This window comes from Bos indicus, chromosome 19 (genome assembly GCF_029378745.1).
Source record: "Bos indicus isolate NIAB-ARS_2022 breed Sahiwal x Tharparkar chromosome 19, NIAB-ARS_B.indTharparkar_mat_pri_1.0, whole genome shotgun sequence".
Classification (NCBI taxonomy): domain Eukaryota; kingdom Metazoa; phylum Chordata; class Mammalia; order Artiodactyla; family Bovidae; genus Bos; species Bos indicus.
In genome coordinates this window covers 44029050-44043110 of record NC_091778.1, presented here as the reverse complement: position 1 = coordinate 44043110, position 14061 = coordinate 44029050, and the positions used below count along the sequence as shown (strand labels likewise).

The following is a 14061-nucleotide window of genomic DNA, read 5'->3' as shown; positions in this document are numbered from 1 at the left end:
CTTGTCAGGGACTGTCTGGGGCTCAGCCTTTCTTCACTCCTGTGTCCCCTTGGAGAAATGCTATTTGATAGCCCCGTGGGCTTTACAAGGGAGGGGCTGAATGAGCAGAGGGGTCACCGTCCAAAGGGGGCTGGAAGGAAGGAGGAAGGGAGAAAAGTTGGAAGAGAGAAAGGAATAGTGCAGAATTCTGTTTGAATTCTGGGAAGCATCGGCTGCCTCCCTTTCTAACAGTGACCTGAAGACAAGCAGGGGACAAAAGAACACTTAGAACTTGCCTGCCTTGGAAGGAACAGAACAGAAGGAACAGAATGTGTGACAGAAATGTTGTTTCTAACCACTGAGTGGAACAAAATCTTGCTTGGGGATAGGGATACTGAGGGCACAGAGAAGAACAGTCTTCCCTGAGGCTTCTTTGGGGCCACTGGTCAGAGATACAGCATGTTAAAGCCAAACAGATCATGCTAAGATACATGCAAATTAAAAAGGATTTAAGAAAATGGTCAAGTAAATAATGCTCTTCTTCTCCAGGGAGCAAGTTGAGCTGGTATTAATCAGTGTGCTAGTGTTGCTGGACTCTCGGCCAAGCCTGGGAGAAGGGCTGCCAAGGCAAATCAGGCCTCAGGTTTCAGAAATTAAACACATAATTTTATTTTTCCGCAATAGAGAACTTTCGGAAAAAGAACCAACCTCGTTAGGCTACTCAGCACACTTTGTCCAGTTTCTTTCAGCCCCAGAGGCCTGCGATTTAAGAGCAAGATGAGCAACTGGAAGCCAGGAGTGACACAGTTATTCCTATTAACTGCCTGGGGGTGGGGCCGGGAGGAGTGGGGCAGGGGTGATGGTACTGTTTTTCAAAGGTCCAGTAGCTGACCACTTGCCAACAGTTTTTCTACGAATTTATAGGACAAAGACCTGAAGGGTTGGAAAAGAAAAAGAGGAAGAGCTAGCCAAACAAAAAATTGGCTTATGGTATCTCATGGACCATGGTCAGCTAAGAAAGAGCCTGGTCTCAGGAAAAACTCTCCCTTCAGAGAGGGAGAGAGGAAGCAATTGGCAGACAAACTTTCCCCAAGAACCCCACAATTATTGGTGATGTGGAAAGATGTTTTTATAATCCTCTAGTGAACAAGGATTATTAAACCCTGGGTTTAGTCCTATGCCAAATGCTGTGATGGATAGGAAAGAGGTAGACAGCCTGGCAGTGAGTGTAAAGTGGTAACAGTGTTGAAGCTGGGGGAGATCTTGGGGGATGGTGGGTTAATGAGGAGGTGGAGTTGGAGATGGATTATACACTCAGATCTATAACTCTGACACAAATCCCTTCACCTTCCTTCCTTTCCACATCAAAATATTTTTGTAAATATATTGTCTTTGTTATGCAGAATAAAGACATTTGTTCTCCTCTTGTCACTTGGCATACTTCATGCTTCCCTAAAACAATGTGGGTCACTCCCATGGTGTTAGTTACCAACAGAGTTGATGGTTCCCAAATTGCTCTCCAGTCTCAGTCCTGACGTTCAGATCTTCTGAACATCTTCCCTTAGGTAACTCATATTCCTTTTTTTTTTTGATCTGCCACCTGCCCACTCCCCCCACCCTCTGCCTTTTTTTCAACTATATTCTTTATTTCAACAAATATTATGTAGTGTGACATAGGGGTCCCCAACCTCCAGGCCATGCACTGATACCTCCTATCAGATCAGTGGCAGCATTAGATTAGAAATAAAGAGCACAATAAATGTAATGTGCTTGAATCACCCTGAAACCATCCCCTCCCCCATCCGTGAAAAAAACTGTCTTTCACAAAACTGGTCCCTGGTGCCAAAAGGCTTAGGGACCACTGGTACCATGGTTCTTAAACCTGTTACACAGTGGAATCACTTGGGATGCTCTTAGACTTCTTGAAGCCCAAGCCAATGAATCAAGCTTTCTGAAGGTGGGAGGAAGAAATCAGTAGTTATTAAAGCTGTCCCAGTGACTTCAATGTGAATCAAGCTTGAGAACCACTGATCTAAAAAAGGCATTTGGAATGGAAAGGAACATCATGGCAAACTGCCAAGTGTGAAGGAATATTTACTTTGATTTGGTGGTGAATTGGGTGTAGGCAAGAGAAAAAAAAGAAAAATTTCTGATATAAGGAAAAAATACTAAATCTGAAATCCAGAGACCTGATAGGGTAATTTTTCATCAAGACAATCTTTTAACCCGTTTATGCCAGAATAGCTTTGTGTGGGAAACTAAAATCCTCCCTACCTACTTTACAGAGTCGTTATGATTATTTGGAAAAAAAATTATTATCGGCTTTTATATTATGTATGTAGCAGGAATTCCCTGGTGGTCCAGTGGTTAGGAACCCACACTTCCACAGCAGGGGTCATGGGTTAAACAATCCCTGGTGGGGAGAACTAAGATCCCAAATCCCACAGTTGCATTACACAGCCAAAAGAAAAAAAAGTATGTGGAGACAAATTTAAGGTGATGTTAATTTGTATTTTAAGTTTTAATTTTAACTTTATATTTTGAAATAATTTCAGATTTATAGAAGTGTTACAAGTGGTAGAGAGTTTCCTGTATGCCCTTGAGCCAACTTCCTCAATTGTTGACGAAGTGTGATTGCCCAAACCAGGAATTCAGATCGACAAAATACTATTAACTGATCTACAGATCTTATTCTAATTTCATCAATTATCCCACTGGTATGCCTTTTTTGGACCAATATCCCATCCAGGATCACACATTACATCTACTTGTCATGTCTCCTCAGTCTCCTCCAATCTGGACAGTTCCTCACCGTTTGTCTTTTTTTTTCCCCCCCGCCCTGCACCCTCGACCCCCTCCAGCTGAAGCACGGAGTCAACCACTGGACCACCAGGGAAGTCCCAATCTTGATATTTTTGAAGATACTAGCCAGTTATTGTGCAAATTTACCCTTTATTTTGGATTTGTCTCATGCTTCCTCCTGGTTAATTCAGCTTATGCATTTTTTTCAAGGCTACTATGGAACTGATTTTGTGTCCTCATTGAATCATATTGAGAGGTACTTAGGACGGAGGAGCCTAATGGGCTCCAGTCCATGGGGTCGCTAAGAGTCGGACACGACTGAGTGACTTCACTTTCACTTTTCACTTTCTTGCATTGGAGAAGGAAATGGCAACCCACTCCAGTGTTCTTGCCTGGAGAATCCCAGGGACGGCGGAGCCTGATGGGCTGCCGTCATGGGGTCGCACAGAGTTGGACACGACTGAAGCGACTTGGCAGCAGCAGCAGCAGTAGTAAAAATATTATCTCAGCATTAGTGATATTAACTTTGATCATTTGGTTAAGGTGATGTCTGCTAGATTTCTCTTCTGTAACGTTACTTTTTTTCCTTGTGTAACTTATAAGTATCTTGTGAGAGGATACTTTGACTCAAGGCAACTAATTTGAATCTAAGTGACTGGGAAAACTATTGACAGAAATAGGGAAGCCTGGTGTAAATAAAGCAAGAATGATAACTTAAGAGCCCTAGACGGGTGTTTGGGGATATTTGTAAATCAAATATCTGTCAAAGATCTGTATGAAGGGGTTGCAGGTTGGTGTGAAAAGCTGAAGTGAGAAGTGGCATGTCACCAGTGTGTGAGGATGATGCAACACTGGTTGGGTCTTCAAGAGGACAATACTGGCTCCAGGAAGTTTCTCAAGAGCCCTTCCTGTCCCCTGACAGCGCCGCCTTGGAAATCTTCGGGTTCGGGTTGCACCACCTCAGACTCCTGAATTTGGGGTACTGGCGCCAAACCACAGACCTGCGAAGAAGGAAGCCAGCGGGGCGCGGGCGGCGCAGTGCGCACGCGTCCGGAGGCGCGGGGCGGGGCCGCGGCGCGGGGGCGGGGCCGCGGCGCGCAGGCGTGCTAGCGGTGGGTCCCTGCGGCTCGGGATGGAGGGTGAGTGAGTAAACAAGCCCCGGCCCGCCGGTGGGGCCGGGCCTCCGTGCCTCGCCACCGGGGAGCCTGAGGGAGGGAGAGTCGAAGGGATCAGAGAACTGGGGGGAAGCGGAGGGACACACCAACTGCCTGCCTGGGCTTAGCGGAGCTCCCACTCCCCGTTCCGAGAGCTGGGGGAAAGAGGACAGCTGGCCGAGCGAGCCCCAAGCGAGGACCGCGTCTGCGGCGGGGAGGGCGGTGTGTCCAAGAGGAGGAGCGGCGGGGGCGGGCCCGGGAACGCGAAATCCCGTTGGAGGGCGGGGTGGGCCAGGTGGGCGGGACCCCTGCGCGGGGAGGGCGAGGTGGGCGGTGGCAGCTGCGGGGGCCCTTAGCGAGGTGGACTGCTGGGGACTTGAGGACCAGACGCGGGGGGTCAGCTTTCGATGACTTTGGGGGGTGTTGAGGAAGCGGTGGCAGTAAAAACGGGGTGAGGCGAGTGAGGGTCCTAAGGCGCAGAATGGAAAGGGGCGCTCGTTCTCGGGGTCCAGGCGGTGCCGCATGCCTCCGGGTTCTCACGCTCGGTGCCCCTCTCGCCTCCCCCAAGTCCTGGCCCTGAGTAAGAGGCTTCTCTCCAAATTTGGTCTCGCGCCAATCCCTGCCTACCCCAGAATTCTCTTGGGGATCGAATAATGTAAGGGAAAGAGCCTTGAAGCAAAAGCAAGGTGGTGTATTTGGGACGTGCCTGTTAGGAAATGTGGAGCAAACTTATTTCGGTAAAAAGTTACTACTGAGAAATTGTTTCGGGAGCGGGGAGGGGAAAGGATATGGAAGAGTGTTAGTGCCGCCGGTGGAAATATTGAGAGTGGGCTTTTCATAGGTGAAATACGGGATTATAGCTGGAGTCGCCTAGGTATCGCGATAGTCCAGAGCTAGAGGGATGAGGATGGGGCTAAGAGCCGAGGTAGCCATGGGTGCGTGTGAAGATGGCCACGACTGTGAGAGTCTCTTCCGCCTTTGCTGCCATGATGCCTGTGAAGAGAAAAATCCCCCATCGGGTTCTTTTAAGTTTAAGAAACTTAAAGGAAGTTTCCAGCGTTAGAAGGTGCCAACTTTATCAGAGGTTTCTGTGAGAGCCTGTCTGTTTTAAGCCTTGGAATCCCTAGAGCTGGAATGGGTGGCATTGATAAAAGAAGATTACTTAATTGCATAGAAGAAAGTGTGTATGAGGAGATAAAGTACTTTAAACACACACATAAGTGCACACATTTATAATAGAGGCAAAGATCATCTATAAAGATCTAATAATACTACTATTGTCATGCTGAGTGTGTGTATTACAGACAGCGGGAATGAATTCTCCCAGGGGAGAAATGTTGGCTTGTTTTATTCACTGATGCACTTTGAATGCAAAAACAGTGCCAGGCACACAGTAGGTGAGCAATACATCTTTTTAAAAATTAGTTATCAGTTTATTTCTGGCTGCATCGCATCTTAGCTGCAGCACTCTTTCGTTGCCTCCACTTCTGCCAGCATGTGGGATCTTAGTTCCTTTACCAGGGATGAAACCTGCACCCTCTTCCCTGGAAGATGAATTCCTAACCACTGGACCTCCAGGGAAGTCCCCTCAATACATGTTTGTGGAATAAAGAAATAGTGGGAAGATCCCTGGGACTGGAAGTGGGAAGATCCCTGGGACTGGAAGTGGGAAGATCTGCATCCAGGTAGTGGAAGAACTGACAGACTACTCATAGGCCAGTCATGGAACTGGATGCCAAGGTAGTTTTCAAACTTGCTGAAGTGGAAGTGTTGTTACTTTAGTTCTCTTTGAAACAGCACTAGAAGAAGGAGCCTAGGGTTAAAAGTGAAATTTTATGCCCAAGAGGACTTTTGTGAGGAAATGTAGTTAGACTTGTTTCACTTATACTTGCCTTTGAATTAGCATGCCTTTAAAAAGCTATTTAAAATATTATATTTAGCTTTTTAATTCTTGAGATCTGAAATCTGGCCTTCTTAGTTCTCTAGGTAACAGTTCCCACCCTTGGTTTGTGCCTTATGTGAAACAGGTAACAGTTTATTTCACTAAGTTTATCATTTTCATGTGTATACTCAAGTTTAAAAACTTTTTAAACAATGTATACATTGTTGGACTTGCCTGGTGGTCCAGTGGCTAAGACTGCACTCCCAGTGCCAGGGCCTTTTGATCCCTGGTCAGGGAACTAGATTCCACCTGCTGTAACTAAAGATCCTGTATGCTCCAGCTAAGACCTGGCAGAGCCAAGTAAGTAAATATATATATTTTTTTAAGTTTATGCTTTGTTAATTAGCTACTTGCCAAAAAAGATTTGAGGCAAGTGTTTTAGCCACTTTGGCCATCTGATGCGAAGAGCTGACTCATTGGAAAAGACCCTGATAGCTGGGAAAGATTGAAGACAGGAGGAGAAGGGGACGACAGAGGCCGAGATGGTTGGATGGTGTCGCTGACTCAGTGGACATGAGTTTCAGCAAGCTCCGGGAGTTGTGATGGACAGGGAACCCTGGCATGCTGCAGTCCATGGGGTCGCAAAGAATCAGACATGACTGAGCAACTGAACTGAACTGAAAAACACTTTACATTTCTACATCAGACAGTTAAACTGCAGAGAAAAAAGAAAAAAAACAAGGCAGAGGGTCTGAATAGGTATTCCAAAAAAGACACACTGATCACCAACAGGCACATGAAAAGCTACTCATCATCACTAATCAACAGGGAAATGCAAATGAAAACCACAATAAGATATCACTTCACACCTGTTGAAATGGCTGTTATTAAAAAAGACAAGAGATAACAAATGCTGGTGAGGATGTGAAGAAAAGGGAACCTTGCTGCACTGTTGGTGGGAATGTGAATTGGTACAGCCACTATGGAAAACAGTGGAGATTCCTTAAAAAATTTTTAAAAACTGCCATACAATCCATCAAGTCCACTTCTGGGTATTTAGCTGAAGAAAATGAAAACTGTAATTCAAAAAGATATATGCACCCCAATATTCAAAGCAGCATTATTTACAATACCCAAGATATAGAAACAACCTAAGTGCCCATCAACAGATGAATGAATAAAAATGTGACACGCACAAAATATTTTGCAACTTAACAACAATGTGGATAGACCTGGAGGATATTATGCTTCTTGAAATAAGTCAGACAGTAGAAGATGAATACTGTTTGTTTTCTTTTATATGTGGAATCTAAAAGATAACAAATTTAAAAATGAAAATATGTAGAGAAGGGTGAAGAGAATTAGATTAGGATTGAGGGAGAGGGTTTTAAGGGAAAAATTGCTTTTAGAGAATACCTCCATTTCAGAAAATGCCTAGTTTTGCTTGTTTTTAATTTGACCAAATTGTGTATTGAGCTCTTACCCAACATCTTTAGTCCAACTGTCTTATCATTTGGGATTTCATCACTCCAGACCTTGAAGTCAAGAGTTCCTTAATGAGGTAGAGTTTAGTGCCTCTGATGTGTTATGTTCTCAGACATAGTAGCCCTAATATTTTGATTCAGAATGGAATAATTGAAAAGTCTTGTTTTATTAATGATAATGAGCAGTCTACATACTTTTTTTTTTTTTTCCTAGCCAAGCTTCAAGGCTTATGGGATTTTAGTTCCCTGACTAGGGATCGAACCCAGGTTCTCAGCAGTGAGAGCATGGAGTCCTGACCCCTGGCCTGCCAGGAAATTCCCATTAGACAGAAAACATTAAGCCTTGTGCTCCTGTAATTCAGAACCAGTCACGGTAGAGCTGTAGCCTGTTAGGAGTTTCCTTTAACTCGTCTGAATCAGTGTTGTACATGCTAAGAGCCAGCGTTTTCCTTGGGTCTCATAAAAGCTAATTCTGCTTTGATTTTTGTCACTGTTGTCTCAAATACACACAACCTGATTCTCTTAATAAAGGAACACTAGAAAATGTTAATGCTATAATTTTATTTTAAATTAAGAATTCAGGGTCACAACTTCTTGTTAGTGACTTTTTTTCTATATGTACAGCCCAGAGGTTCAGGGAGTTTTCATAAAAGTACATAGTTAGGGCTTACCTGGTGGTTCAAGATTATCTGCCTGCCAGTGCTGGGGACACGGGTTCAATCCCTGCTCTAGGAAGATCCCACATTCTGCATGGCAACTAAGCCTGTGCACTACTACTACTGAGCCAGCACTCTAGAGCTGGTACTCTGCAAGAGAAGCTACCACAATAAGAAGCCCGAGTACCACAACTAGAGTAGACCCTGCTCTCCACAACTAGAGAAAGCCACATGACCCAGAAGATCCAGCACAGCCACAAATACGTCTTTTTTAAAACTGCACTAAAAAAAAGTTCATAGTCATATAACCATCACCACAGCCAAGGTATTTTTATCACCTCAAAAATGTCCCTTATGCTTCTTTTCATGTAATTCCTTTCTATTCTAGTCATATAAGTGGAGTCAAAGTATACAATTTTTGTGTCTGATTTCTTTCACGTAACATAAGGCTTTTGCAATATATAGGAACTGTTTGCAATACATCTGCATATATAGGAACTGTCCGTTCCTTATTATTGGAGAGTAGTATTCCATTGTATGTATACACTGTACTTTGTATACATTCACTAATCCATAGATACTTGTATTGTTTCCACTTTGTGGCTATTATGAATAAAGACGCTTTGCACATTTGTGTACAGGTCTTTATGGGGATGTATATTTTCATTTCTCTCCGATAAATAATCAGAAATTGTAGGCCAGGTTGTGTAGTAAGTACACATTAACATTTTTAAAAAGGGGACTTCCCTGGTAGTCTAGTGGTTAAGACTCCATGCTTCCAATGCAAGTCAACCCCTGGTCAGGGAACTAAGATCCCACATGTGCTGTGACATGGCCAAAAAACGAAAAAAAAGGAAATGGGCTTCTCTGGTGGCTCAGTGGTAAAGAAAATGCCTGCCAGTGCAGGAGACATGGGTTTGATTCCTGCTCTGAAAAGAAGCTACACGCCAAGGAGCAACTAAGCCTGTGCACCACAACTATTGAACCTGTGCCCTAGAGCTGAGGAGCCACAACCAGTGTAGCCCAAGTGCCCTAGAGCCTGTGCTCTGCAACAAGAGAAGTCACTGCAATGAGAAGCCTGAATACTGCATCTAGAGTAGCCCTCGATCAGTGCAACTGGAGAAAAGTCCACACAGCAATGAAGACCTAGCTCAGCCAAATAAACAAATAATTTTTAAAAAGCAAAAACAACAACTGGCAAACTTTTCCAAAGTGGTTGTACCATATTGCAATGGCACCAGCAGTACATGAGGATTGTATTGCTCCACATCTTCACCACTGGTATTATAAATCTTTTTAATACTAGCCATTTTGTGGTTGTATAATAGTTATGTCACTGTGGTTTTAATTTGCATTTCCCTGATGACTAATGATTATTGTTTAGTTGCGCAGTCATGTCCAACTCTTTGTGGACCCCATGGACTGGGGTATATAGCCTGCCAGGCTCCTCTGTCCACAGGATTTCCCAGGCAAGAATACTGGAGTGAGTTGTCATTTCCTTCTCCAGGGTATCTTCCTGACCCAGGGATGGAACCTGAGTCTCCTGCATTGGCAGGTTGATTCTCTAGTGCCTGAGCCACCAGGGAAGCCCAGTGACTAATGATAGCATCTTTCTGTGGCTTATTTGTCATTTCTATATCTTTTTTGGTGGAGTATCTGTTCAAAGTTTTGGCGTACTTTTTATTTGGTGTCTATCTTATTATCGAATTTTAGGCGTTATTCATATAAAGACTTATTTTTAAACTTCTTAACTGTGATAGCATATGTTTTGGAGTTTATTTTCAATGTATAGGTGAATGTAATGAAAAGCTCTTAGCTTAGTACTTAACTGGAATGTGAATAGTGTTTTGCATATGTAAGTAATTAAATAACAGATACAGTAAAATTTAAAATATTTTTTTGTGTGGCACTTCTTTTGCCTAAGATGAATAAACCCATTTCTCCTAATCTGTTCTAGTGAATGCTGAGTTTTTTGTTTGCTTGCTTTTTTTTTTTTAATCTTTGAAGTGATAGTTGTTAGTGTTGGAGTGCTATGGGAACCCATCTTATGGCTGTGTTTCAGTTGTTTATTTTAATCATACCTATCTGTTCCAAACAGTATGTCTCATCTTCCTCATATACTTTGTGGGGACTAACTGCCAAATAAACTTTAGAGATACTGAAAACCCGTTAAAAAGCCAAGCAAAATAAATATTGGCTCATGATCACATGAGATTCAAATGTCACTTTAATTGTTAAAGAAGGAAGGGTGGCTTATTTTATGTTATGATTGGATAAAACCCAATGATATGTTCATGTATATGTGTACTACTCTGGCCAAATAAAGCACCTGAGTAAAATTAGAAATAGTGCCATTGATCATTAGACTATTCTGGTGTGCTTGCTATCATCTCTTTTGACAGACTATAGGAGATCACATTTCAGCTGTAATTCCTTTTTTGTGTATGTAGAATTTAATTAATTAATTAATTTATCTTTGGCTGTGCTGTGTCTTCGTTGTTGCCTGGGCTGCTCTCTAGCTCTGATACACAGGCTTCTCCTTGCTGTGGTTTCTCTTGTGGATCACAGGCTCTACAGTGAGCGTGAACTCAGCAGTTGCAGCTCCCAGGCTCTAGAGCACAGGCTCAATAGTTGTGGCACTTGGGCTTAGCTGCTCTTTGGCATGTGGGATCTTCCCGGATCGGGGATCGAACCTATGTCTCCTGCATTGATAGGCAGATTCTTTACCACTGAACCACCAGGGAAGCCCTGTAACTTCCTTTTTTTATTTTCTCAATAAAAACATTGATGTTTTCCTGTGGGTGTCTCCTCTAAGAAATCTACAACACACGTACATACTAGCAGCTGTGGATTCTTTTCCATTACTTGGTCTCCATTTTTACCTTATTTTCGTCTGCCTTTTTTTTTTTTTTTAAATCCAGCTGTGAGGCTTTGGGGATCTTAGTTCTGAGACCAGAATTGAACCTCAGACCCTTGGCAGTCAAAGGGTTTTAACAACTGAATTGCAAGGGAACTCCTAGTCTCCAGCTTTAAATGGATGGAACAACCTGCCTTAAGCTTACTGTTTCAAAAGGAAATGAGTTCCAAAAGCAATGGGAGAGGGATTGCAGTTCAGAATAAATTTTGGGGTCATTTGGGTCTTGAAAAGGGTAACCTAAGGTTTCTTAGGGAGGCAGTTTTATCCTAGATTTGAACCATTTTTTCATCTCCTGGAGCAAATTATTATTAAGCTTGTTCAGGGCAGAAATTAGATGGGCAGCTACTTAATATTACATGTGAGCGGGGTGTATGTTATTAAATAGTTTTTTAATTCTAAGAAAGAGTCCCTCTTTTGGCCCCCATTTCATAGAGGAATGAAACATACTTAAAAGATATAAGAGAAAGAGAGATGCTGTAATTTATAGGAAATAAATTCAGAATTGCTTAAGTTTTTTTTTTTAATAACCCAACACCTTAGCTTCTGGGATTCCAGTTCTTAGATTATGGTGGTGTTTCATTCCCTTCCCCCAGAGAGATAATATTTAACTTACAGAGAATTGCTTTTAAGAGCTTGAATCAGTTGATTACAAGTGATTAAGAGTGAACACAGTGAGTCTGTCTGTTTCTTTGCTATTCTGTCTTTCCTTTTTTAAAAAAATTTATTTTTTATTCTTGGCTGTACTGGGTGTTCATTGATGTGCAAGGGCTTTCTCTAGCTGTGGTGCATGGGCTTCTTACTGTAGTGACTTCTCTTGTTTTGGGGCCCAGGTTCAGAAGTTGTGACACATGGGCTTAGTTGCCACGTGTCATGTGGAATATTCTGGGCCAGGGATTGAACCCATGTTCCCTGCATTGGCAGGCAGGTTCTTAACCACTGGACCACCAGGGAAGCCCTGTCCTTCCTTGATGTATCCTCTGAGTTTAATATAGCATTACACCCATCCATTTGATTCTTCAAATGAAACATTCCCATATAGTCCTCTTAAAGTCCAGTTGAATGAGGTATTATAGTAATGATCTAATCAATGGTATATGTGTGACCTTGGGTTGAATTTTGCTGTTTTCTTGTCTATGCTATTATTTCTTATGGGTGAAAACAGGTAATTTTCACATGCTTCTAAACTTTAGTTTCTGTTTCAAATTTTGACTCTTCATAGCTCCTTCTAGGGGCTTCCCTGGTAGCTCAGCTGGTGAAGAATATGCCTGCAATGCAGAAGACCCCAGTTTGATTCCTGAGTTGGCAAGATCTTCTGAAGAAGGATAGGCTACCCACTCCAGTATTCTTGGGCTTCCCTCGTAGCTCAGCTAGTAACGAATCTACCTGCAATGTGGGAGACCTGGGTTCAATTCCTGGGTTGGGAGGATCCCCTGGAGAAGGGAATGACTACCCACTCCAGTATTCTAGTATTCTGGCCTGGAGGATTCCATGGACTGTGTAGTCATGGGGTCCCAAAGAGTTGGACACGACTGAGCAACTTTCGGAGAAGGTGATGGCACCCCACTCCAGCACTCTTGCCTGGAAAATCCCATGGATGGAGGAGCCTGGTGGGCTGCAGTCCATGGGGTCGCTAAGAGTCGGACATGACAGAGCGACTTCACTTTCACTTTTCACTTTCATGCATTGGAGAAGGAAATGGCAACCCACTCTAGTGTTCTTGCCTGGAGAATCCCAGGGACAGGGGAGCCTAGTGGGCTGCCATCTATGGGGTTGCACAGAGTCGGACACAACTGAAGCGACTTAGCAGCAGCAGTAGAGCAACTTTCATTTATAGCTCCTCATAATGTTTTTAGAAATTTAGTATGTTAGGCGAAATAATAGAATTAGTTCTCCAGGAACCTAAGTAGCCGATATAGAATAAAAATCTTGTAGATTTTATTGAATTTTTACATATACTTAGTATTTGTTCTTTCTCTAAAGTAATTGATGGGCCTGGTGGCTGAGCCTAGAAATTGGTGCAGAAAAGCAGAAAAGTGCACTTGGTAATTGTGAGAATATATTTGTGTGTATGCCTGGAAAGATAGAATTTAATAAAATAAAGCTCCCTTCTCAAATGGCATCAAGTATTATTAGGATCTGATTTCCATGCAAATACTGTGGTAGCAGAGACTTTAAAGTCTTCATAGTTTTGGGGGGAACATCCTTCTGAGGATCTGACTATGCTCCACTGACTTGGAATGACTGTCTGTTCTCTTTTGAAAAGCTCAACATTTATTTTGCCTTTGTGTCTTGGCATTCCTCTGAAGAACAGAAGCCAATTGGAAAACCCTACCCTTCACCTTGTGTTCTATGAGGTAGGTAGAGCGTGGTCCAATAAGTACTTCTTTAAAACTGAACTTTAATTCAAGCGCCTCAAAAAGAACCCCCAGTGATTGGCAGTGTTATGTATTTCCATGTGTCATGCCGGTGACTTGGAGATGAGATTATGTTGTCATATTCGACCTTAATTGCTAGACATCCGGTAGATTTAGGCAATTTGGCAGGTATAGTTTTCTTGTGTGGGTGAATCTTTCCATGAAGCTCTTGATATTAACTTGGTTCCTGCTAAACATTTCTCTTAATCAAAGTAGTAAACAGGCTTCCAAAATTGCAAGTAATCCAAGTTTCTAAATATCTGTGAAAGTGAGAGCTAAATTAAAAGCATGTTACCACAGAGGACAGTGGCTAAGCTTTTAGGTAATCAGACCAGGCATTGCTGATATGAAATCTTTTCTTAATTGGAGTTCCGTTGAACTCATAGATTTGTGTTCTTTACACAAATCTTGTTTTTGTGAATAAATGTAATGGGAATGAAAGCATAACTGACCATGTTTATTTGAATTTGAGGAATGTGTCATTTCCAAGAAGTAAAATGCCATTTGTCATCTCTGTCTCTCTTAGATTACAGCAAAATGGATATACCAAATCCCCCGACGTCCAAATGTATCACTTACTGGAAGAGGAAAGTTAAGTCTGAATACATGCGACTTCGGCAGCTTAAACGGCTTCAGGCGAATATGGGTGCAAAGGTAGAAATACTTCACAAGTGAAAGGCTATAAATTGATTCAACATGGAGGGGTTGGATTTTTTATTTTTATCTTTTAACTCTTCTCTTAAAATCCTAACAAGTTTTTCCTTGGCTCTGCT

General features: G+C 42.6%; 1 protein-coding gene across 2 annotated transcripts in view; it reads left to right on the top strand.

Annotated features, from left to right (window-relative positions):
* The first annotated feature begins 3848 nt into the window (after window positions 1-3848).
* The window catches only part of EZH1 (enhancer of zeste 1 polycomb repressive complex 2 subunit), a 31565-nt gene continuing 21352 nt past the window's right edge, over window positions 3849-14061 (top strand). The window contains exons 1-3 of one of the 2 annotated variants that reach the window (XM_019981653.2): window positions 3849-3920; window positions 13138-13228; window positions 13815-13942. In XM_019981653.2, the coding sequence (XP_019837212.1) occupies window positions 13826-13942 (117 nt within the window). In that variant the 5' untranslated portion in view covers window positions 3849-3920; window positions 13138-13228; window positions 13815-13825. Of the gene's footprint in view, window positions 3921-5982; window positions 6178-13137; window positions 13229-13814; window positions 13943-14061 lie in introns of those variants that run through there. The other variant, XM_070773520.1, reaches the window with a different exon arrangement.